Below are 22,878 nucleotides of genomic sequence, written 5' to 3' on the forward strand. Positions count from 1 at the left end.
ACTGCTCAAGCCCAGGAAGTCCCATCTACTGCCGCACCTTCATGACGACCTCCTTCTCTGTTGTGAAGTAGGATCCATTCCATAGAACACGAGTAATGCAAGAATTATCAAAATGTACAAAAATAAATTTGAGAGAGGAGATTGCAACAACCACAGGGACATCTCACTCCTCAGCATCACAGGGACGTCCTTCACTAGGGTCAGGCTTAAAAGACTCCATCTACTTGCAGACCGAGTGTATCCAGAAGCACAGTGCGGTTTCTGTGCTGGCAGATCTACAGTGGACATGATCTTCTCCATACGCCAGCTACAAGAGATATGTAGAGAACAGGATAAACCTCTTTACCTTACTTTACTAGATTTCATTAAAGACTTCGACTCCGTCAGCAGGGCAGAACTGTAGAAGATATTGGAGAAACTTGATTGTCCACCAAAGCTGCTCAGTATCATCCACTCCTTTCATGACAACAGGCCATGTACTGTACAGGCTGATGGCAGAATCTATGACAGGTTCAGGGTGAAGAATGAAGTGAAACTGACAGCAACACTGGAAACAAGAACCCACAACGAGACCTGATAAACATGAATAATAATAACTTCTGTCAGGGAGATAGAACAAGGAGATGTGACATTGAATGGTGAGGTAAGTAATTTAAAGTCCAGAAAGGGGTTGGATTAAATCAGTGCTTCCCACAGTTTCTCCTGATGTGACCCCATTTTAATGATTCAGCTTCATGTGACCCCCAGAGTGAAATTTGTTGAGGGGTGTGAGAGTTGTTGAGTGGTTGGGGTGCGGGTGGGGGTGCAGGTGGGGGGGTGATTACTAACAGGTTATTAATGTATTTGGACTCTGATTATTAATATACTAGCCTCCTGATTATAAATCTTATCAGATCATGATTATTGACACAATTGGCAAATGACTATAATGTAATAGGGCCCTGATTATCGCTTCAATAGGATTCTGATAGTTCATTGAAATAATTCTGATTATTAATGTATTTGCATCCTGATTATTGCTGCAACAGGCAGCCTGATTATTAATTCAGTGGAACCATGTTATTAATATAATTAGATCCTGATTAGTAATGTAAAAGGACTCTGATTATTAATGTAATAGGACTCTGATTACTAGTGTAATATGATGCTGATTCTTTATGTAATAGGTCACTGATTAATAACGTAATAGGACACTGACAATGTAATCAGGCACTGATTATTAATGCAATTAGATCCTGATTATGAATATAATAGGACACTGATTATACATGCAACTGGGTGTTGTTAGTATACATGTGAAAACTGTTGTGGTGCTTTTGGATGATGTCACCTAGTGGCAGAATGTAGATGAGAAATTGGAGGGGCCAAGGATAGATCCTTGGGGGACACAAAGTACAAGGACTTTGGAGAGGAAAGGGAGGCTGGAGATGGGGGCAGTTTGCAAAGACAGTGGGGTCAAAATTGTTTTTATTAGGATGGTTGATGATGGTGGATTTAAAGGTGAAGAGGGACAGTACCAAAAGAGAGAGAGAACCATTAACAATCTCATTGAACATGGAAAAGTTGGGCGATCAGCAGTTTAGTGGGAATGGGGTCAGTGGAGCAGAAGTTGGGTCTCATGGACAAGATGAGCATTGAGAGGGCATGAGGAGAGATGGGGAGAAACTGGAGAAAGATGTGGATTCCGGGCTCGGACAAGGGGGATCTTTACAGATAGTTTGGCCTGAAGGGCTAGTGGAAGGGAAGGAAGCAGCAGAGGCAGCTGATCGGATTGTCCCAACCTTAGTGACAAAGAAGCTCCATGAGCTCCTCACACTTCTTGTTGGAGGTGAGGATGGAGGAGACAAGGGACAGGGAGAGCCCTTCGAAAGGAACTAACTTGTCTAAGAGATATCAAAAAGATTTGACACACAGTATATTTCACATAAAATTGATTTATTAACTTTTATTCAGCACACTAACCCCTATAACTGGGCTGGAGTTTATTAAACATCAGCAGAAACAGACCCCAATGAACATGGTTCAGTCCTGGATGCATTTAACAGCAAAATCCAATCACTGTAGTTACTTGTGAACTCGCTGGAGTCCCAGCAGGTGGGATGAGGTAGTGAATCCTTTTCCACACACGGAGCAGGTGAACGGTGTCTCCCCAGAGTGAACTCGCTGGTGTCTCAGCAGGTGGGATGATGAGTGAACCCCTTCTCACACTCAGAGCAATTGAACGGTTGCTCCGAGTGTGAACACGTTGATGGTGCCTCAGTTCCCTGAATGTTTATAGCGCTTCCCGCAGTCTGGACATTTAAAAGGTCTCTCTTTAGTGTGAGAATCCTAGTGGGACATCATTTCCCCAGAATCTTAATATCACTTCCCACACTGGATGCAGGTGAACAGTCTCTCCCCAGTGTGAACTCGCTGGTGTCTCAGCAGGAGAGATGACTGAGTGAATCCCTTCCCACACTCAGAGCAGGTGAACGGCTTCGCCCCAGTGTGACTGTGTCGATGAATTTCCAGCTGGGATGGGTAATTGAATCCTTTCCCCCACTCCCGATAGTTCAACAGTTTCTCCCCAGAGTGACTGCACATGTGTCTCGACAGGCCAGATGATGGGCTGAAGCCGGTCAAAGCTGATTTATTTGACGTTTAGCCAGAATATTAAGGCCTATAACTGTTCTGGAGTTTATTAACATCAGCAGAATCACATCCCAATGCACACGGTTCAGTCCTGGATGTGATTAACAGCAAAATCCAATCACTGTCGTTACTCATGAACTTGCTGGTATGTCAGCAGGGTGGAGGAATCATTGAATCTTACCCCACACTGAGGGCAGGTGAACGGCCTCTCCCCAGTGTGAGTGCGCTGGTGTGCAGTGAGTTGAGATGACCACCTAAAGCCAGTCCCACACTGAGAGCAGCTGAATGGCCTCTCATCAGTGTGAACACGCTGATGGGACATCAGATCCCAGGAGCTTTTATAGCACTTCCCACAGTCTGGGCATTTAAAAGGTCTCTCCCCAGTGTGAACTCGCTGGTGTTTCAGGAGTTTGGATGAATGAGTGAATCCCTTCCCACACTCGGAGCAGGTGAACGGTCTCTCCCCAATGTGACTGCGCCGATGAGTTTCCAGCTCAGACGGGAATCTGAATCCCTTCCCACAATCCCCACATTTCCATGGACTCTCCCCGCTGTGACTGTGCTTGTGCCTCGACAGGCCAGATGATCGGCTGAAGCCTCGTCCACACACAGAACACATGTACGGTTTCTCCCCACTGTGAACGGTGCTTTTTCCCTCCATGTTCAAAATCCGATGATATTCAGGTTTTGATAAATTGGGCGACTCTGTCAGATCCTGATGTGATGTTTGGTTTCAGTTTCCTGAATGAAAATCCTCCCCTTCTAATCCCCTGTGGAATTGATTTAAAACAGAAAAAAGGGAGTGAGAGAGAACCCACAAAAACACAAAGGCAGGTTGTGAAATTGAACTGAATGAATCTGGGAATTTGTGGGGCCGGCACTAGGAAAAAGTGACCATGAAAACTGCTGGATTGTCATAAAAACCCAACTGGTTCATTCATGTCCTTCAGGGAAGGGAACCTGCCACCCAGTCTGGGCCTACACAAGACTCTGGCCTCTATAAGAACATAAGAAATAGGAACAAGAAAAGTCCTAACTCCTCGTCGAGCCTGCTCCACCATTCAATACGATCGTGGCTGATCTTGGGCTTCAACTCCAGTTTTGCACCCACTCCCCATATCCCTCGACTCCCTGAGAGACCAAAAATCTCTCCATCTCAGCCGGAAATATATTCAATGATGGAGCATCCACAACTCGCTGGGCTGGAGAATTCTTTGTGACAAAGAGAGAGACAGAAAAAGAGACAGGGGAGTGGGAGAGACAGAGAGAGATGGTTAGTGAACAAAGCACAAGATGCAGTGAACAAAATCCAAGCACATGGGATTGGGGTAATATACTACTATGGATTGAGAATTGGTGAGCAGACAGGAAACAGAGAGTCGGAATAAATGTCTCATTCTCAGGATGACAGGCTGTTACTTGTGGGATACCCCAAGGATCAATGCTTGGCCCACAGCCGTTCACAAACTATAGAAATGATTTGAAGGCACCCATTTAAGAAGCACCCATATTTTCACATTCTCATCCTTGTTTTCCTCCATGGTTGTGCTCATTCCTATCTCTGTAACCTCCTCCAGCCTCACAATCCCCCCCGAGATATCTGCGCTCCTCGAATTCCGACTTCCTGAGAATTCCTGATTATAATCACTCCATCACTGATTGTCACTCCATCAGTTTCCAAGGCCTAAGCTCTGGAATTCCCTCCCTAAACCTCTCCACCTCTCTACATCATAGCATCCTTTAGGATGCTCCTTCAAACCAACCTATTTGACCAAACTATTGGTCACCTGCATGAATACCTCCTTGTGTGGCTCAGTGTCAAACCTTGTTTTGTAACATTTCTGTGAAATGCCTTGGAAAACTGAATAACAATAAATGTGCAATATAAACACAAATTGTTGTTGTCGATTTGGACATATATCACTGTTCCTTCATCATCACTGGGTGAATAACCTGTAACTCCTTACCTAACAACATTGTGTGAGCACCTTCACCACTCGGACTGCAGCAGTTCAAGAAGGTCAAACATCATCTTCTCCACAAGCAACTGGGGGTCACAATAGGCTCTGTTATCTGTGGACAGTGAAACAGAGTTAACATTTCAGGGTTCACAGAATGAATTACAGGGGATAAAAATGGTGCAGAATTTGATGCTCAATGTAAGTTCAGAAGTGGAAGAGAAATGGACGATAGCGCAGGAAAAACAATTCCTGACTGTGAAAGATACTGTGGGAAGATAAAGCTGGTAAGACAGCAGCGCATGGTCTGGGGATGGGCAGCAGTGGAAACCTCATTTAGACACAGTGGGCAGAAGTTACAGTAAAATCCTAAACATACATCCTAAACAAACACTACACGCAGTATTAGAGACAGAGGATGTCAGGCAATGGTAGAGAGGTGATCAGGGAGGGCAGAGGTGAAACAGAGCAATGGATGGACATGGATTCAGGTCCACAGTGAGGGAGTCACACCAGCCCCAGAGCCATGGAACCTCTCACATATACAAAGCATAGAACTAAAAGCCGTAGCTGAAAGGTGAAAATACTCAGCTCTGAAACAATTTAACAGTTTTCAATTTAAAATCTCCTGCTGGAGCCTGCAGCTGGAAAGCTATCAGAAGCACTGGAGTCAGAGAAAAATCTCCCAGTTGAGGAAATACCCGGGGAGCGGGGTGATGTCACAGTGTAATTGTCGATGTGTGATGATGTCACAGTGTAATTGTCGATGTGTGATGATGTCATAAACACAGAACATCTGGGTTTGTACAAACCAGTCATCACTACACATTATGAAGGATGTGAAGGTCCTGAAGTTTAGATGAGGTAGTTAAAGAAAAACTATTTCCATTAACTGATCGTAAAATGGTTATGGGAGACAGTTTAAAGAGTTTGGGAAGATCTACTAGAGGGATATAAGGAAGAAACTTTACACAGTGAGCGGTAATGACCTGAAACTCAATGCTTACACTCAGAGACCGATAATATCCAGGTCCTGATGAATCGAGTGATTCTTGCTGACTCTCGTGTGATGTTTGGTTTGAATTTCCCACCTGCAAAATCTCATCTTCTAGTATCCTGTAATTGGAGATTACAAAATCCATCATTGTCAGTGCAGGATAGAAATTGAGAAGAGACAAACGTTTCTCTTGGTTTGAGTTTGCTGCGTGTAAATCCTCCCCTTCTAACCCCCTGTAAAAGGAATTTCCAAAATCCATCCCTGTCAGTCCAGGTTAGAAATTCACAACATTCTCTCCTCCTGCTACCTGGACCAGGATGACCGCGCATGCGCCCTGCTGCACATTGCCCCCTAAAAAGATGGCGGCCGTTACCCCGGGCCTGGCGAAGGGAGAAATCCAGACTTTTTCGGCCCGTTCTCTACAAACGCAAGACCGGTACCTTGTTGTTTGTGGTCTGCGGCCTGCACTGTGTCTTTGTGAAGCCTCCGTGCCCACTCCACTGGCTCCATTCCTCCTCACACACCCACTAACTCTGTTAGTTTGCTCCGCTCGACATTCTCTCCCCCGTTCTGAGCAGCTGCAGTCACAGACCAGCACTGCGCATGCTCGTGAAAGAGACAATAGTGCGCATGCTCCAATCACACACCGTAATGCGCATGTGTGGGGAGCTGCTGTAATGAGGATAGAGCACATTCTGTACCGCGGTGAATGCTGGGTGACCGCTCCGCCATTGAAGGCTAACACTGTAGAATGAAACTGAAGTCCAGTAATTAGAATACGATGGGTGCCATCGAGACAAGGTATAAAGTCTTCGAATGAATTGATACAGCAAGTAAAATGCTCTGGACTCCACATAATTCTCCCCTGGGTGTTATGAACAGCTGAACAAATACCCTGCAGTTAGATCTGAACTCGATGCAGGCTTAGCAGATGGATTATTTTTCACCAGACATGGAACATTTAAACCCTGCCAACAGGAATGCTCTGTCAGAGGATTTAATCCTTTGAATTTTGAAGTTGGTGTGTTTACTGCTTTGCAAACTGAATAAATCGCTTCACACATATGAAGTATCTGGATGGTCTTGTACTGGTGTGACTGTGTTAATGAGTCAGTAATTGGGACAATGGAATGAACCATTTGCATTTTCAGCTTGTGCACGTGAGTTTACTTACACATTTTCAGCTGAAACATCGATCTCAAGCCTTATGGCTTCCACATTCTTTGTGGAATAATTAGTTAAAGAAAATCAAAATGCTGCAGATGCTGGCTTTCTGAAATAGAAAAAACAGAAAATGCTGGAATTCTCAGCAGGTCTGGTCGCGCCTCTGGAGAGAAAAACATAGCTTTTATTTCAGGTCTGTAACATTTCATCAGAACTGCACTCCATCAGTGCACAGGTCTGGCAGGTCAGGAATTGAAACCTAAAATGGGCTTTGGTACAATATCAGACAAGACACCAAAAGGCTCGAAGTGAGAATCTATTGTATGACAGGTGGTTCCTGGTGACATGGATGTGTCTGCAGTGGGTGAGATCAGACTGGTTCCATGTTTCCATAATCAATGTCCTACCTGCTCTTTTCGAAGAGTGAAATTGATAGAAAACAACTGTCATTCCAGTATTGACAATCTGAAGCTTTAACTCGCTGAGTCAGTTTAAGATAGCTTGCAGGTTTTGATTGTGTGAGCCTCTATTGTATGATTGGTAGGAATTTGGAAGGTAGCCGAAAGGTTAGTGCTTTAAGACCATCAGGGACGAAGCCTTTGCTGTTTTCTCCCATCATCATTCATTGTCACACAGTTCCAGGATAACAACTGGCATTTTGGCTGCAAGAAAATATTCGCCAAACATTGCCAACTCTACTTTTATGCAATGGATTCCCAAACTGACAGTGTTTTTTTCATGAATATTCATTTCAGATATAATGAGAAAACAATCAAACCTACCATGTACCTACGTGTAACCCATTTGAAATCTATGAAGTTATTGGATTTGAACAAACCCATCAATAATTCCCTCGTCCTCAGCTCCACAGTGAGTGAGGCAGGGAAAAGAAGAAAAGCAGCTATATTCCTGCCCCGCAGTCTCCAATCACCCGCTGCCAGCAGAAAGCGGCGACTGCAGCTTCAATCAGCGGGTTACTGCCCATCCCTGGGACACAAGATACTCCAACGCGGGCCAAACCTCCCAATACACCGAGCACAGGCTCAGGAAAACTCAGGTGGATTATATCCCGATCACTAAACCTCCGAGCAGCATTTACAGAATACCCGAGTGAGTGAGTCACAAATAAAAGTCACACCAACTTTGTATATCTTTTCAATAAAAATGCTTTCATTTTATTGAAAAGCGGACCATTGTGAATCTGAAAGTGAGCACCATGGGATTAGTGTTACCGTGTCACTTGCTTTCCATTATTTGTCCATCGTGTTAGCAATTCAAATTGTGTTGGATATTGAAGCGAACTCCATTTCAAAATGAGGGCACAAAGCAGGTAAATATTAAATCCAGAAACAAATCCTGAGGAAAATGGACCCCAGTGTTTGGAAGGAGGTGCAGCTAAGAAGCGGAAGCTGTGAATAATGCTATTGATTATTGAGTGGAAAGCAGTGGTCAATTATCATGGCCGAGTGGTTAAATGGATGGTTTCAAAATCTATTGGGGTTTACCCAGGTAGAATCAAATCTTACCAACTGATCATTATGCTGATTTCAACCAGGTGTCTGCAGAACTAACTATCGGGTCAATGGGAGGAAAAGCATTTAAAAATCGTCTTTAGCTCTGAAGAGGAGTCAAACGGACTCGAAACGTTGAATCTGTTTCTCTCTCCAACAGCTGCTGCCAGACCTGTTGAGTTTTCCAGCATTTTCTGTTTTTACTTCATATTTCCAGCATCCACAGCATTTTTCTTTTGTCCACAATTTCTCGTGATTTTTTGACTCTAAGGGAATGCAGGGCCATCGGGATCGGGTGGGAAATTGGTGTTGGGACTGGGGATCCGCCATGATCTTATTAAGTGACGGGGGAGGCTTGTGGGGCCTTATGAAGTATTGTTGCAGCTTTGCTTCTGTTCTATTTCAGTATCAATACCAGCCAAGGCGATGGGGAGTAACAGCCTGAGCTTGATAGTGTGGTCGAGCAGTCTAAGGTGCTGGATCGTGCTTCTACTTTCTGTGGAGGCGTCGGTTTGAAGCTTACAGTTACCAAACTTGCCCTTTCGGAACTCCCATTGGTCGAAGAAATGCCAGCCTAAAGTTGGAGCAGGTGTGTGCGGTGTTTTATTTTAACAGGAAGAGCGAGGAGAGACGATAAAAATATAAATTGCTGTGCAGAAAAGGCGAGTTGGCAAAGTCGCTGAATTCCTCTTCCATCGGCTGGCACGGACACCAGAGGCCGCATGTCCTCCTCCTCTGCTGTCCCCATCTATGCTTGTATACTATAGGGCCAGTCGTCATCGCAGAGTGGTTAAAGCCATTGAGTCCAAATACATTGGTCATTCCCGTTTTTTTTACTATGCCTGGTTTTAACTATGTCTACAGCGTTAATTATTGGTTAAATAGAATAAAATCCATGCAAACACTCGGGCATTTTCCTATTTCTGGTCATTGACGAAACTTACAGTTGGAACTGGAAAATAAAGTTATTGGTCATGCTTGCTATCTGGGTGTTTGACTCTCCTTAGAAACAGTCCCTTGCCCTCCGTCACTCTCGGTGTAAATGTCTGTGTGTGTTCCTCTGTGTGTGTCAAAGTGGTTCAGTTCCCGAGGGGGTGAACACATGTTTACCATCACAAACTTTATTCACAATAGTTGTGCAGCTTCAGATTAAAATGTTACAGACAAAAATGTCGGGATGAAAGATGCAAGAGGAGTTTGCAATGTTTGGATGGAGGTGCAGCAAAGAAGTGGAAGATGTGAATGATGTTATTGATGATTGAGAGGAATGCATTGTAACCTTGGGGCTTTTGTAGGTCGATTACCTTCCACACTTTGAAATTCAGAACAAGCTGAGGCTCCAGGTGAAAAGCAACAGTTGTTTCCATGTATGTTGTGATATGAATTACCGTTCCCGGATACCCTGCTAGCTCAGTCGGCAGAGTATGTGACTCTTAATCTCAAGGTTGCGGGTTCAAGCACCACTTTTGCTTTTAACGCCAACCCAATCCCTGCAGCAGCTGTGAAACTTACAAGGCAGACATTAACCACTGAAAGCAGCCGATGCTCATAAAATTCAAGTCACTGTCATGTTGCATATCTTTCTGCTTCTGCCCCTCCAGCTCCCTCTGCCCGTCCAGCTCCCAGGTCAATTAGCTGCTTGATGCAGACCCAGTCAGTTGATGGGAATGGAAGACACGATACCATAGATTTGCAGACCATAGAGTAAAAAGACACCAGGATCTCATCTTCCTGATTCTCCCAGATACTGATCACAGTAATGTCCACAGTGCCGATTATGCACAGTCACACTCTCCTTCCAGTCTTGTCTACGTTGTTCAGCTTTGAAATTGCTCATATTTTCACACTGAATTTCAATGTGAAGAAAGCAGAGCTGTCGTTGGCTGAAGAATTGGCTTGTTTTGAGTCTAAACATGCAGTTTTGAGGTAAAAGAGATCTGAAATATTTTTTAAATGGTGAAAGCAGCGTAGATAAGCCACACCGGAAGAAGACTTGACAGCTTTTCTGGTGGTCCAGTGGTTAGGATTCGGTGCTTTTAGCGCCTCAGGTTGGGTTGGATTCTTGGTCAGGGAATGAAGATTTATTGATCCTGTGAAATGGTTAAAAACGAGTGTTGCGAATTTATTTATTGAAAACATTTAACATTTGCACCGGAGTCAGTGGAAGGGGAGTTGGAGTTTTGCCTCAGAGCACAAAATGTCACATTGGGAACAGGTCAAGAACAGACACAGTCGCGGAGTGAAGAAATGAAAGAAGGAGAAGAGAAGGGCTGGTTGTAGAGCACTGACAATAGAAATGGTGGTGCCAGGCAAAATATGGGTGGGAGAAGGATATATTTTGCTGATTCCTGTTTGCACTGGCACAGATATTACTCCTGATCGACCAAACAATCAGAACTGCTCTTTGAAAGCAGTACACAAGGCCGAATGGCCTCTTCCGATGTTGCAACTTTCTGTAGTTTTATGTTTTCCAACACCACGACTGCTTCTTTCACAATAATTCTGCCATTTTATAGTCCACTCCAGTGAGATGTAATTTCTTACCTTGGAATCGGCTCCTTTGAAACCTAAATACGGAGCAAATTCAGTGAGTTTTCTTGTCATTTCCAGCACGAGATTTGTCACGAGACTAATTGAGCGACACATTAATGATGGCAGTCCTTCACTGGAGCTCACCACGTCCAAAGAGCACTGTTATCATCAGCCTGTCATATGCCTTCCTGCAGTACACCTGCTGATCAATATCAGCTTATCACAGCTCTGCTTTCTTCACATTGAAACCCAGTGTGAAAATATGAACAATTTCAAAGCTGAACAACGTACACAAGATTGGAAGGAAAGTGTTACTGTGGATAATCGGCACTGTGCACATTCCTGTAATCAGTATCTGGGAGAATCAGGAAGATGAGATCCTGGTGTCTTTTTACTCAATGGTCTGCAAACCGATCGTATTGTGTCTTACATTCCCATGAACTGACTGTGTCTGTATCAAGCAGCTCATTGACCTGGGAGCTGGGCGTGAAGAGGGAGCTGGAGGGGCAGAAGCAGAAATAGATGCAACAAGACAATGATTTGATTTTTTTGTGCATCGGTTGCTTTCAGTGTTTAATGTCTGCCTAGTAAATTTCACAGCTGCCGCAGGGATTGGGTTGGCGTTAAAAGCAGCAAGATTAAAAGCAAAAGTGAAGCTCGAACCTAAGATTAAGGTTGGCATGCTCTGCCGACTGAACTAGCCGGCATATAGAAAAATCCATCCATATACTAACATACATGGAAACAACTGTTGCTTTCCACCAGGAGCCTCAGCTTGTTCTGAATTTCAAAGTGGAGAAGGTCATCGACCTACAAAAGCCCCAAGGTCGCAATGCATTCCTCTCAATCATCAATAACATCATTCACATCTTCCACTTCTTAGCTGCACCTCCTTCCAATCATTGCAAACTCCTCTTGCATCTTTCATCCCGACATTTTTGTCTGTAACATTTTAACGTGAAGCTGCACAACTATTGTGAATAAAGTTTGTGATGGTAAAAATGTGTTCACCCCCTCGGGAACTGAACCACTTTGACACACACAGAGGAACACACACAGACATTTACACCGAGACAGAGGGCAAGGGATTGTTTCTAAGGAGAGACAAACATCCAGACAGCAAGCATGACCAATAACTTTATTTTCCAGTTCCAACTGTAAGTTTCGTGAATGACCAGAAATAGGAAAACGCCCGAGTGTTTTCATGCATTTTATTCCATTTAACCAATAATAAATTCTGTAGACAGGCAATTAAAACCAGGCAGAGTAATGAACGGGAAAGAACAATGTATTTGGACTGAATGGCTTTAACCACTCGGCGATGATGACTGGCCCTATGGTATACAAGCATAGATGGGGACAGCAGAGGAGGAGGACATGCGGCCTCTGGTGTCCGTGCCGGCCGTTGGAAGAGGAATTCAGCGACTTTGACAACCCGCCTTTTCTGCACAGCAATTTATATTGTTATTGTCTCTCCTCGCTCTTCCTGTTAAAATAAAACACCGCACACGCCTGCTCCAACTTTAGGCTGGCACTTCTTCGACCAATGGGAGTTCTGAAAGTGCAATTTTTGTAACTATAAGCTTCAAACCGACGCCTCCACCGAAAGTAGAAGTACGATCGAGCACCTAGGCTGCTCGGCCACACTATCAAGCTCAGGCTGTTACTCCCCATCGCCTTGTCTGGCATTGATACTGGAATAGAACAGAAGCAAAGCAGCAACAATACATCATAAGGCCCCACAAGCCTCCGCCGTCACTTTTTAAGATTATGGCGGATCCCCAGCCCCAACAACAATTTCCCACCCGATCCCGATGGCCCTTCATTCCCTTAGAGTTCAAAAATCAGGAGAATTTTTGGATAAAAGCAAAATGCTGTGGATGCTGAAAATATGAAATAAAAACAGAAAATGCTGAAAAACTCAGTGGTCTGGCAGCATCTGTGGAGAGAGAAACAGATTCAAAGTTTCGAGTCCGTAATGACCCTTCTTCAGAGCTAAAGATGATTTTTTGGATGTTTTTCCTTCCATTGATCCGATAGATCTGTAGACAACTGGTTGAAATCAGCAATAATGAGAACCACAGTCGGTAAGACGACTCTGCCTGGGGAAACCCCAACGGATTTTGAAACCATCCATTTAACCACTCGGCCATGATGATTGACCAAGGGCCCACTGCTTTCCACTCAATAATCAATAACATCATTCACAGCTTCCGCTTCTCAGCTGCACCTCCTTCCAAACATTGGGATCCATTTTTCTCAGGATTTGTTCCTGGATGTAATATTTAGCTGCGTTGTGCCCTTATTTTGAAATGGGATTCGCTTCAATTGTGAACACAAACTGAACTCCAAATCTGACCGACAAACAATGGAAAACATGTCACTCGGTAACACTAATCACATGGTACTCATTTTCAGATTCACAAGAGCCGGATTTTCATTAAAATGAAAGAATTTTGTAGTGAAAAGATTTAGAAAGTTGGTGTGACTTTTATTTGTGACTCACTCACTCGGTGTTCTGTAAATGCTTAGTAAACAGCATATAATCTACCTGCGTTTTTCTGAGCCTGTGCTCGGTGTATTGGGAGGTTTGGCCTGAGTTGGAGTATCTTGTGTCCCTGGGATGGGCAGCAACCCGCTTATTGAAGCTGCAGTTGCTGCTTTATGCTGGCAGCAGGTGAGTGGAGAGTGTGGGACCTGAATATTGCTGCTTTTCTTCTTTTCCCTGTCTCACTCACTGTGGAGCTGAGGACGTGAGAATTATTGATGGGTTTGAATGTAATAACTTCATAGATTTCAATGGGTTAGATGTAGTTACATGGTAGGTTTGATTGTTTTCTCATTAAATTTCAAATGGATATTCATTAAAAAAAAAACACTGTCAGTTTGGGAATCCATTGCTTAAAAGTAGAGTTGGCAATGTTTGGTGAATATTTTCTGGTAGCCAAAGTTCCAATTGTCATCCTGGAACTTTGTGACAATGAATGATGATGGGGAGAAAACAGCAAAGGCCTCGTTCCTGATGGTCTTAAACCACCAACCTTTCGTTTACCTGCCAAATTCCTACCAATCATACAACAGAGACACAAACAAAAAAAAAAATCTGCAAGATATCTTAAACCAAGTCAGCTATTTAAAGCTTCAGATTGTCAACACCGGAATGACATTTGTTCTCTATCAGTTTCACTCTTCGAAAAGAACAGGTGGGACATTGATTGATGGAAACATGGAAAAGGTCTGATCCTACCCACTGCAGACACATCCATGTCACCAGCAACCAGCTGTCACACAACAGATTCTCCTTTCGAGGCTTTCGGTGTCTTGTCTGTTATTGTCCAAAAGCCCATTTTAGGTTTTAGTTACTATCTGCCAGATTTGTGCACTGATGTAGTGCAGTCCTGATGATAAGTTACAGACCAGATATAAAAACAGCGTTGTTCTCTCCAGAGACGCTACCAGACCTGCCAAGAATTCCAGAATTTTCTGGTTTATTTTATTTCAGAAAGCCAACATCTGAAGCATTTTGATTTTCTTTAACTAATTAGTACTAAGAATGTGGAACCCATTCCCAGAAGAGTTTAAGATCCATGTTTCAGGTGAAAATGTGTACATAAACTCATGTACACAAGCTGAAAAAGGAAAAGGACTCACTCTATCGTCCCAATTACTGACACAGCAACACAGTCACACCAGTGGGAGACCAACCAGATATTTCACATGTGTAAAGGGATTTATTCAGTTTGCAAAGCAGTAAACACACCAATTTTAAAATTCAAAGGATTTAATCCACAGTCAGAGCATTCCTACTGGCAAGACATGGTTTTAATGTTCCATGTGTGGTGAAAAATACCCCATCTGCTGAGTCTCCATTGAGTTCAGATCTTAGTACAGGGGTTTGTTCTGCTGGTCATTACATCCAGGTGAGACTTTATGGCGGATATAGAGCATTTTAATTGCTGTACCAATTAATTCGACAATTTTATATCCTGGCCCTATGGCATCCATCGTATTCTGATTACTGAACTTGGGTTTCGATTTTACCATTTTACCGTTCAATGGCGGAGTGCACACCCAGCATTCGCTGCGGGACAGAATGTGCCCTATCCTCATTACAGCAGCACACTCGCACTTGCGCATTGCTGTGTGTGTGTGTGTGTGTGTGTGTGCGTGTGTGTGTGTGTGTGTGTGTGTGTGTGTGTGTGTGCTTGGAGCATGCGCATTGCGGGCTGTTTCAAGAGCATGCGCAGTGCTGGTCTGTGACTGCAGCTGCTCAGAGTGGCTGAGTGAATGTCGAGCGGAGCAAACTAACAGAGTTAGTGGGTGTTTGAGGACGAATGGAGCCAGCGGAGTGGGCAGGGAGGCTTCATAAAGACACAATTCAGGCCGAAGACCCTGAATAACAAGGTTACGGTCTTGTGTTTGGAGAAAACGGGCCGATAAAGTCTGGATTTCTCCCTTCGCCAGGCCCGGGGTAACGGCCGCCATCTTTATAGGGGCAATGTGCAGCAGGGCGCATGCGCGGTCATCCTGGTCCAGGTAGCAGGAGGAGAGAATGCTGTGAATTTCTATCCTGGACTGACAGGGATGGATTTTGGAAACTCCTTTTACAGGGCGTTAGAAGGGGAGAATTTACACACAGCAAACTCAAACCAAGAGAAACGTTTGTCTCTTCTCAATTTCTATCCTGCACTGACAATGACGGATTTTGTAAATTCCATTTAAAGGATACCAGAAGATGAGGTTTTGCAGATTGGAAATTCAAACGAATCATCACATCAGAGTGAGCAAGAATCACTTGATTCATCCCGACCTGGATATTATCGGTCTCTGAGTGTAAGCATTGACTTCCAGGTCATTACTGCTCACTGTGTGAACTTTTTTCCTCATATGCCCCTTGTAGATCTTCACAAAATCTTTAAACTGTCTCCCATAACCCTTTTATGATAAGTTAACGGAAATCGTTTTTCTTTATCTACCTCATATATACCTCAGGACCCTCCCATCCTTCATAATGTGTGGTGATCACTGGTTTGCACAGACCCAAATGTTCTGTGTCCGTGTCTGTGACATCATCACAAATCGACAATTACACGGTGGCATCATCACACATCAACAATTACACGGTGACATCACCCCGCTCCCTGGGTATTTCCTCAACTGTGAGATTTTTCTCTGACTCCAGTGCTTCTGATATCTCTCCAGCTGCAGGCTCCAGCAGGAGATTTTAAAATTGAAAACTGAAATTGTTTCAGAGGTGAGTATTTTTCACTACTCAGGTACAACTTTTAGTTTAGGTTTTAGTTCTACGCTCTGTATCTGTGAGAGGTTCCATGGCTCTGGAGCTGGTATGACTCCTTTACTGTGGATCTGAATCCATGTCCATCTATTGCTCTGTTTCACCTCTGCCCTCCCTGATCACCTCTCTGCCATTGTCTAACTCCCTCTGTCCCTAATACTGGATGTATCTTAGCTCTGTTTAGGATTTTACTGCTACTTCTACCAACTGTGTCTCAATGAGGTTTCCTCCGCTGTCCATCCCCTAACCATGTGCTGCTGTCTTACCAGCTTTATCTTCCCACAGTATCTTTCATAGTCAGAAATTGTTTTTCCTGCACTATAGTCCATTTCTCTTCCACTTCTGAACTTATGTTGACCATCAAATTCTGCAGCATGTTTATTCCTTGGAATTCATTCTGCACACCCTGAAACATTAACTCTGTTTCATTCCCCACAGATACCAGAAAATATTGCCAATCCCCAGTTGCCTGTGGGGAAGATGATGTTTGACCTTGAACCGCTGCAGTCCGTGTGGTGAAGGTGCTCCCACAATGCTGTTAGGTAAGGAGTTACAGGTTATTCACCCAGTGATGATGAAGGAACAGTGATATATGTCCAAATCAACAACAACAATTTGTATTTATATGAGACTTTTAATGTAAGACAATGTTCCAAGGCATTTCACAGAAATGTTACAAAGCAAGGTTTGACACTAAGCCACATGAGATATTATGAGGAGATGACCAAGCTTTTGGTCAAAGAAGTGAGTTTTACAGAGTAAATTAAAGGAGGAAAATGAGGTAGAGAATGGGAGAGGTTTAGGGAGTGAATTCCAGAGCTTGGGGCCTTGGAAACTGATAGAATGGGCACAGATGTGGAACAAGAAAAATCAGGAATGCTCAGGAGGCCAAATTAGAGGAGCACAGATACCTCGGAGGGTTGTGACACTGGAGGAGGTTCCAGCAACAGGGAGCAGCCACACAGGAATTGGAAAATAGGGGTGGGAATTTAAAAATTTTGGTGCTTCTTAACTTGGAGTCTTTGCAGGTCCGTGAGTTGTGAGGTGATGGTGAAGAAGACTTGGTGCGAGTAAGCACATGGGCAGCAGAGTTTTGGATGAGCTCAAGATTACAGGAAGGTTGAATGTGGGAGACCTGCCAGGAGTGCGTTAGGATAGTTAAGTCTAGAGGTAACAAAGGAATGGATGAGAGTTTCAGCAGCAGATGAGCTGAGACTGGGGTGGAGTCGGGCAATGTTACTGAGGTGGAAATAGGCGGTCGTGGTGATGATGTGGATATGTGGTTGGAAGCTAATCTTGGGGTGAAATACTTCACCATGGTTGTGAACAGTCTGGTTCAGTCTCAGACAGTTGTCAGGAGAGAGATGGAGTCTGTGGATAGGGAGTGGAGTTTGTAGTGGGGACTGAAGACAATGGCTTCAGTCTGCCCAATATTGAAATGGAGGAAATTTCTGTTCATCCAGCATTGGATGTCAGACAAGTCAGGACGGTGTGTGAATTGGAGGGGAACTTGGAGGTGATGGTGTTCACATACACCTGTTACCCTGGTCCTTCCAGGGGTTGAAGGTTAGTGGTTCAGGAGATTCAACCCAAGTTCTGGTTTTGTTGTAGGTTTATTAAAACTCACCCCTCACCCCCTGTCTCTCCCACTCCCCTTCTCTCTCAGCCTCTCCCACTCCCCTTCTCTCTCGGCCTCTCCCACTCCCCTTCTCTCTCCATCTCTCCCACTCCCCTTCTCTCTCCATCTCTTCCACTCCCCTTCTCTCTCGGCCTCTCCCACTCCCCTTCTCTCTCTCCCTCTCCCACTCCCCTTCTCTCTCTCCCTCTCCCACTCCCCTTCTCTCTCTGCCTCTCCCACTCCCCTTCTCTCTCTGCCTCTCCCACTCCCCTTCTCTCTCCATCTCTCCCACTCCCCTTCTCTCTCTGCCTCTCCCACTCCCCTTCTTTCTCCCTCTCCCCATCTCTCTCCCTCTCCAACTCCCCTTCTCTCTCGGCCTCTCCCACTCCCCTTCTCTCTCGGCCTCTCCCACTCCCCTTCTCTCTCGGCCTCTCCCACTCCCCTTCTCTCTCGGCCTCTCCCACTCCCCTTCTCTCTCCCCCTCTCCCAATCCCCTTCTCTCTCCCCCTCTCCCAATCCCCTTCTCTCTCCCCCTCTCCCACTCCCCTTCTCTCTCCCCCTCTCCCACTCCCCTTCTCTCTCCCCCTCTCCCACTCCCCTTCTCTCTCCCCCTCTCCCACTCCCCTTCTCTCTCCCCCTCTCCCACTCCCCTTCTCTCTCCCCCTCTCCCACTCCCCTTCTCTCTCCCCCTCTCCCACTCCCCTTCTCTCTCTGCCTCTCCCACTCCCCTTCTCTCTCTGCCTCTCCCACTCCCCTTCTCTCTCCGCCTCTCCCACTCCCTTCTCTGTCTCTCCCACTCCCCTTCTCTCCCACTCCCCTTCTCTCCCACTCCCCTTCTCTCCCACTCCCCTTCTCTCCCACTCCCCTTCTCTCCCACCCTCTCCTTCTCTCTCCCCCTCTCCCACTTCCCTTCTCTCTCCCCCTCTCCCACTCCCTTCTCTATCTCTCCCACTCCCTTCTCTGTCTCTCCCACTCCCCTTTTCTCTATCTCTCTCTCTGCCTCCTCTCTCTCCAACTCCCCTTCTCTATGTCTCTCCCACTCCCCTTCTCTCTCTGTCTGTCCCACTCCCCTTCTCTCTCTGTCTGTCCCACTCCCCTTCTCTCTTAGCCTCTCCCACTCCCCTTCGCTCTCAGCCTCTCCCACTCCCCTTCTCTCTCAGCCTCTCCCACTCCCCTTCTCTCTCCCCCTCTCCCACTCCCCTTCTCTCTCTGCGTCTCCCACTCCTTCTCTCTCTGCCTCTCCCACTCCCCTTCTCTCTCTGCCTCTCCCACTCCCCTTCTCTCTCTACCAGTCCCACTCCCCTTCTCTCTCTGCCTCTCCAACTCCCCTTCACTCTCTGCCTCTCCCACTCCCCTTCTCTCCCACTCCCCTTCTCTCCCACTCCCCTTCTCTCTCTGCCTCTCCCACTCCCCTTCTCTCTCTGCCTCTCCCACTCCCCTTCTCTCTCTCCCTCTCCCACTCCCCTTCTCTCTCTCCCTCTCCCACTCCCCTTCTCTCTCTGCCTCTCCCACTCCCCTTCTCTCTCTGCCTCTCCCACTCCCCTTCTCTCTCTGCCTCTCCCACTCCCCTTCTCTCTCGGCCTCTCCCACTCCCCTTCTCTCTCTGCCTCTCCCACTCCCCTTCTCTCTCGGCCTCTCCCACTCCCCTTCTCTCTCGGCCTCTCCCACTCCCCTTCTCTCTCGGCCTCTCCCACTCCCCTTCTCTCTCGGCCTCTCCCACTCCCCTTCTCTCTCGGCCTCTCCCACTCCCCTTCTCTCTCCCCCTCTCCCACTCCCCTTCTCTCTCCCCCTCTCCCACTCCCCTTCTCTCTCCCCCTCTCCCACTCCCCTTCTCTCTCCCCCTCTCCCACTCCCCTTCTCTCTCCCCCTCTCCCACTCCCCTTCTCTCTCCCCCTCTCCCACTCCCCTTCTCTCTCCCCCTCTCCCACTCCCCTTCTCTCTCCCCCTCTCCCACTCCCCTTCTCTCTCTGCCTCTCCCACTCCCCTTCTCTCTCTGCCTCTCCCACTCCCCTTCTCTCTCCGCCTCTCCCACTCCCTTCTCTGTCTCTCCCACTCCCTTCTCTGTCTCTCCCACTCCCCTTTTCTCTATCTCTCTCTCTGCCTCCTCTCTCTCCAACTCCCCTTCTCTCTGTCTCTCCCACTCCCCTTCTCTCTCTGTCTGTCCCACTCCCCTTCTCTCTCTGTCTGTCCCACTCCCCTTCTCTCTTAGCCTCTCCCACTCCCCTTCGCTCTCAGCCTCTCCCACTCCCCTTCTCTCTCAGCCTCTCCCACTCCCCTTCTCTCAGCCTCTCCCACTCCCCTTCTTTCTCCGCCTCTCCCACTCCCCTTCTCTCTCCGCCTCTCCCACTCCCCTTCTCTCTCTGCCTCTCCCACTCCCCTTCTCTCTCCGCCTCTCCCACTCCCCTTCTATCTCCGCCTCTCCCACTCCCCTTCTCTCTCAGCCTCTCCCACTCCCCTTCTCTCACAGCCTCTCCCACTCCCCTTCTCTCTCTCTCTCCCACTCCCCTTCTCTCTCCCTCTCTCCCACTCCACTTCTCTCTCCATCTCTTCCACTCCCCTTCTCTCTCTGCCTCTCCCACTCCCCTTCTCTCTCTCCCTCTCCCACTCCCCTTCTCTCTCTGCCTCTCCCACTCCCCTTCTCTCTCCCCCTCTCCCACTCCCTTCTCTGTCTCTCCCACTCCCCTTCTCTCTCTCCCTCTCCTTCTCTCTCCCCCTCTCCCACTCCCCTTCTCTCTCCCCCTCTCCCACTCCCTTCTCTGTCTCTCCCACTCCCTTCTCTGTCTCTCCCACTCCCTTCTCTGTCTCTCCCACTCCCTTCTCTGTCTCTCCCACTCCCTTCTCTGTCTCTCCCACTCCCTTCTCTGTCTCTCCCACTCCCTTCTCTGTCTCTCCCACTCCCTTCTCTGTCTCTCCCACTCCCTTCTCTGTCTCTCCCACTCCCTTCTCTGTCTCTCCCACTCCCTTCTCTGTCTCTCCCACTCCCCTTTTCTCTATCTCTCTCTCCACCTCCTCTCTCTCCCACTCCCTTCTCTCTCTCTCCAACTCCCCTTCTCTCTGTCTCTCCCACTTCCCCTTTCACTCTCCCACTCCCCTTCTCTCTCTGTCTGTCCCACTCCCCTTCTCTCTCTGTCTGTCCCACTCCCCTTCTCTCTTAGCCTCTCCCACTCCCCTTCGCTCTCAGCCTCTCCCACTCCCCTTCTCTCTCAGCCTCTCCCACTCCCCTTCTCTCAGCCTCTCCCACTCCCCTTCTCTCTCCGCCTCTCCCACTCCCCTTCTCTCTCCGCCTCTCCCACTCCCCTTCTCTCTCCGCCTCTCCCACTCCCCTTCTCTCTCCGCCTCTCCCACTCCCCTTCTCTCTCCGCCTCTCCCACTCCCCTTCTCTCTCAGCCTCTCCCACTCCCCTTCTCTCTCAGCCTCTCCCACTCCCCTTCTCTCTCAGCCTCTCCCACTCCCCTTCTCTCTCTCTCTCCCACTCCCCTTCTCTCTCCCCCTCTCCCACTCCATTTCTCTCTCCATCTCTTCCACTCCCCTTCTCTCTCTGCCTCTCCCACTCCCCTTCTCTCTCTCCCTCTCCCACTCCCCTTCTCTCTCTGCCTCTCCCACTCCCCTTCTCTCTCTGCCTCTCCCACTCCCCTTCTCTCTCTACCAGTCCCACTCCCCTTCTCTCTCCGCCTCTCCCACTCCCCTTCTCTCTCAGCCTCTCCCACTCCCCTTCTCTCTCAGCCTCTCCCACTCCCCTTCTCTCTCTGCCTCTCCCACTCCCCTTCTCTCTCTCCCTCTCCCACTCCCCTTCTCTCTCTGCCTCTCCCACACCCCTTCCCTCTCTGCCTCTCGCACTCCCCGTCTCTCTCAGCCTCTCCCACTCCCCTTCTCTCTCTGCCTCTCCCACTCCCCTTCTCTCTCTGCCTCTCCCACTCTCCTTCTCTCTCTGCCTCTCCCACTCTCCTTCTCTCTCTGCCTCTCCCACTCCCCTTCTCTCTCTGCGTCTCCCACTCCTTCTCTCTCTGCCTCTCCCACTCCCCTTCTCTCTCTGCCTCTCCCACTCCCCTTCTCTCTCTACCAGTCCCACTCCCCTTCTCTCCCTGCCTCTCCCACTCCCCTTCTCTCTCTGCCTCTCCCACTCCCCTTCTCTCCCACTCCCCTTCTCTCTCTGCCTCTCCCACTCCCCTTCTCTCTCTGCCTCTCCCACTCCCCTTCTCTCTCTCCCTCTCCCACTCCCCTTCTCTCTCTGCCTCTCCCACTCCCCTTCTCTCTCTGCCTCTCCCACTCCCCTTCTCTCTCTGCCTCTCCCACTCCCCTTCTCTCTCTGCCTCTCCCACTCCCCTTCTCTCTCTGCCTCTCCCACTCCCCTTCTCTCTCTGCCTCTCCCACTCCCCTTCTCTCTCGGCCTCTCCCACTCCCCTTCTCTCTCTGCCTCTCCCACTCCCCTTCTCGGCCTCTCCCACTCCCCTTCTCTCTCGGCCTCTCCCACTTCCCTTCTCTCTCAGCCTCTCCCACTCCCCTTCTCTCTCTGCCTCTCCCACTCCCCTTCTCTCTCTGCCTCTCCCACTCCCCTTCTCTCTCTGCCTCTCCCACTCCCCTTCTCTCTCTGCCTCTCCCACTCCCCTTCTCTCTCTGCCTCTCCCACTCCCCTTCTCTCTCTGCCTCTCCCACCCCCCTTCTCTCTCTGCCTCTCCCACTCCCCTTCTCTCTCCCCCTCTCCCACTCCCCTTCTCTCTCTGCCTCTCCCACTCCCCTTCTCTCTCAGCCTCTCCCACTCCCCTTCTCTCTCTGCCTCTCCTACTCCCCTTGTCTCTCTTTCTCTCTGTCACATTGAATTCAAGTTGTGGATGCTCCATCATTGAATATATTTCAGGCTGAGATGGGGAGATTTTTGGTCTCTCAGGGAGTCGAGGGATATGGGGAGTGGGCGGGAAAGTGGAATTGAAGCCCAAGATCAGCCACGATCGTATTGAATGGTGGAGCAGGCTCGACGTGGTGTCAGGACTTCTCTTGAACCTACTAGTTATGCTCCTAAAGAGACCAGAGTCTTGTGTAGGCCCAGACCGGGTGGCAGGTTCCCTTCCCTGAAGGACATTAGTGAACCAGTTGGGTTTTTATGACAATCCAGCAGTTTTCATGGTCACTTTTTCCTCGTGCCGGCCCCACAAATTCCCAGATTCATTCAGCTC

The 22,878-nt window shown here is 47.7% G+C and overlaps 1 protein-coding gene across 1 annotated transcript in view; it reads left to right on the top strand.

Moving 5' to 3' along the window:
- Positions 1–22,878, top strand: part of LOC144698020 (uncharacterized) — a 148,964-nt gene that overhangs the window by 122,757 nt on the left and 3,329 nt on the right. Inside the window, 1 exon segment of the mRNA XM_078569961.1 lies at positions 13,476–13,483. Coding sequence (XP_078426087.1) covers positions 13,476–13,483 — 8 coding nt within the window.

The sequence above is a fragment of the Cetorhinus maximus genome, chromosome 23, assembly GCF_964194155.1.
Source record: "Cetorhinus maximus chromosome 23, sCetMax3.hap1.1, whole genome shotgun sequence".
NCBI classification, from domain to species: Eukaryota; Metazoa; Chordata; class Chondrichthyes; order Lamniformes; family Cetorhinidae; genus Cetorhinus; species Cetorhinus maximus.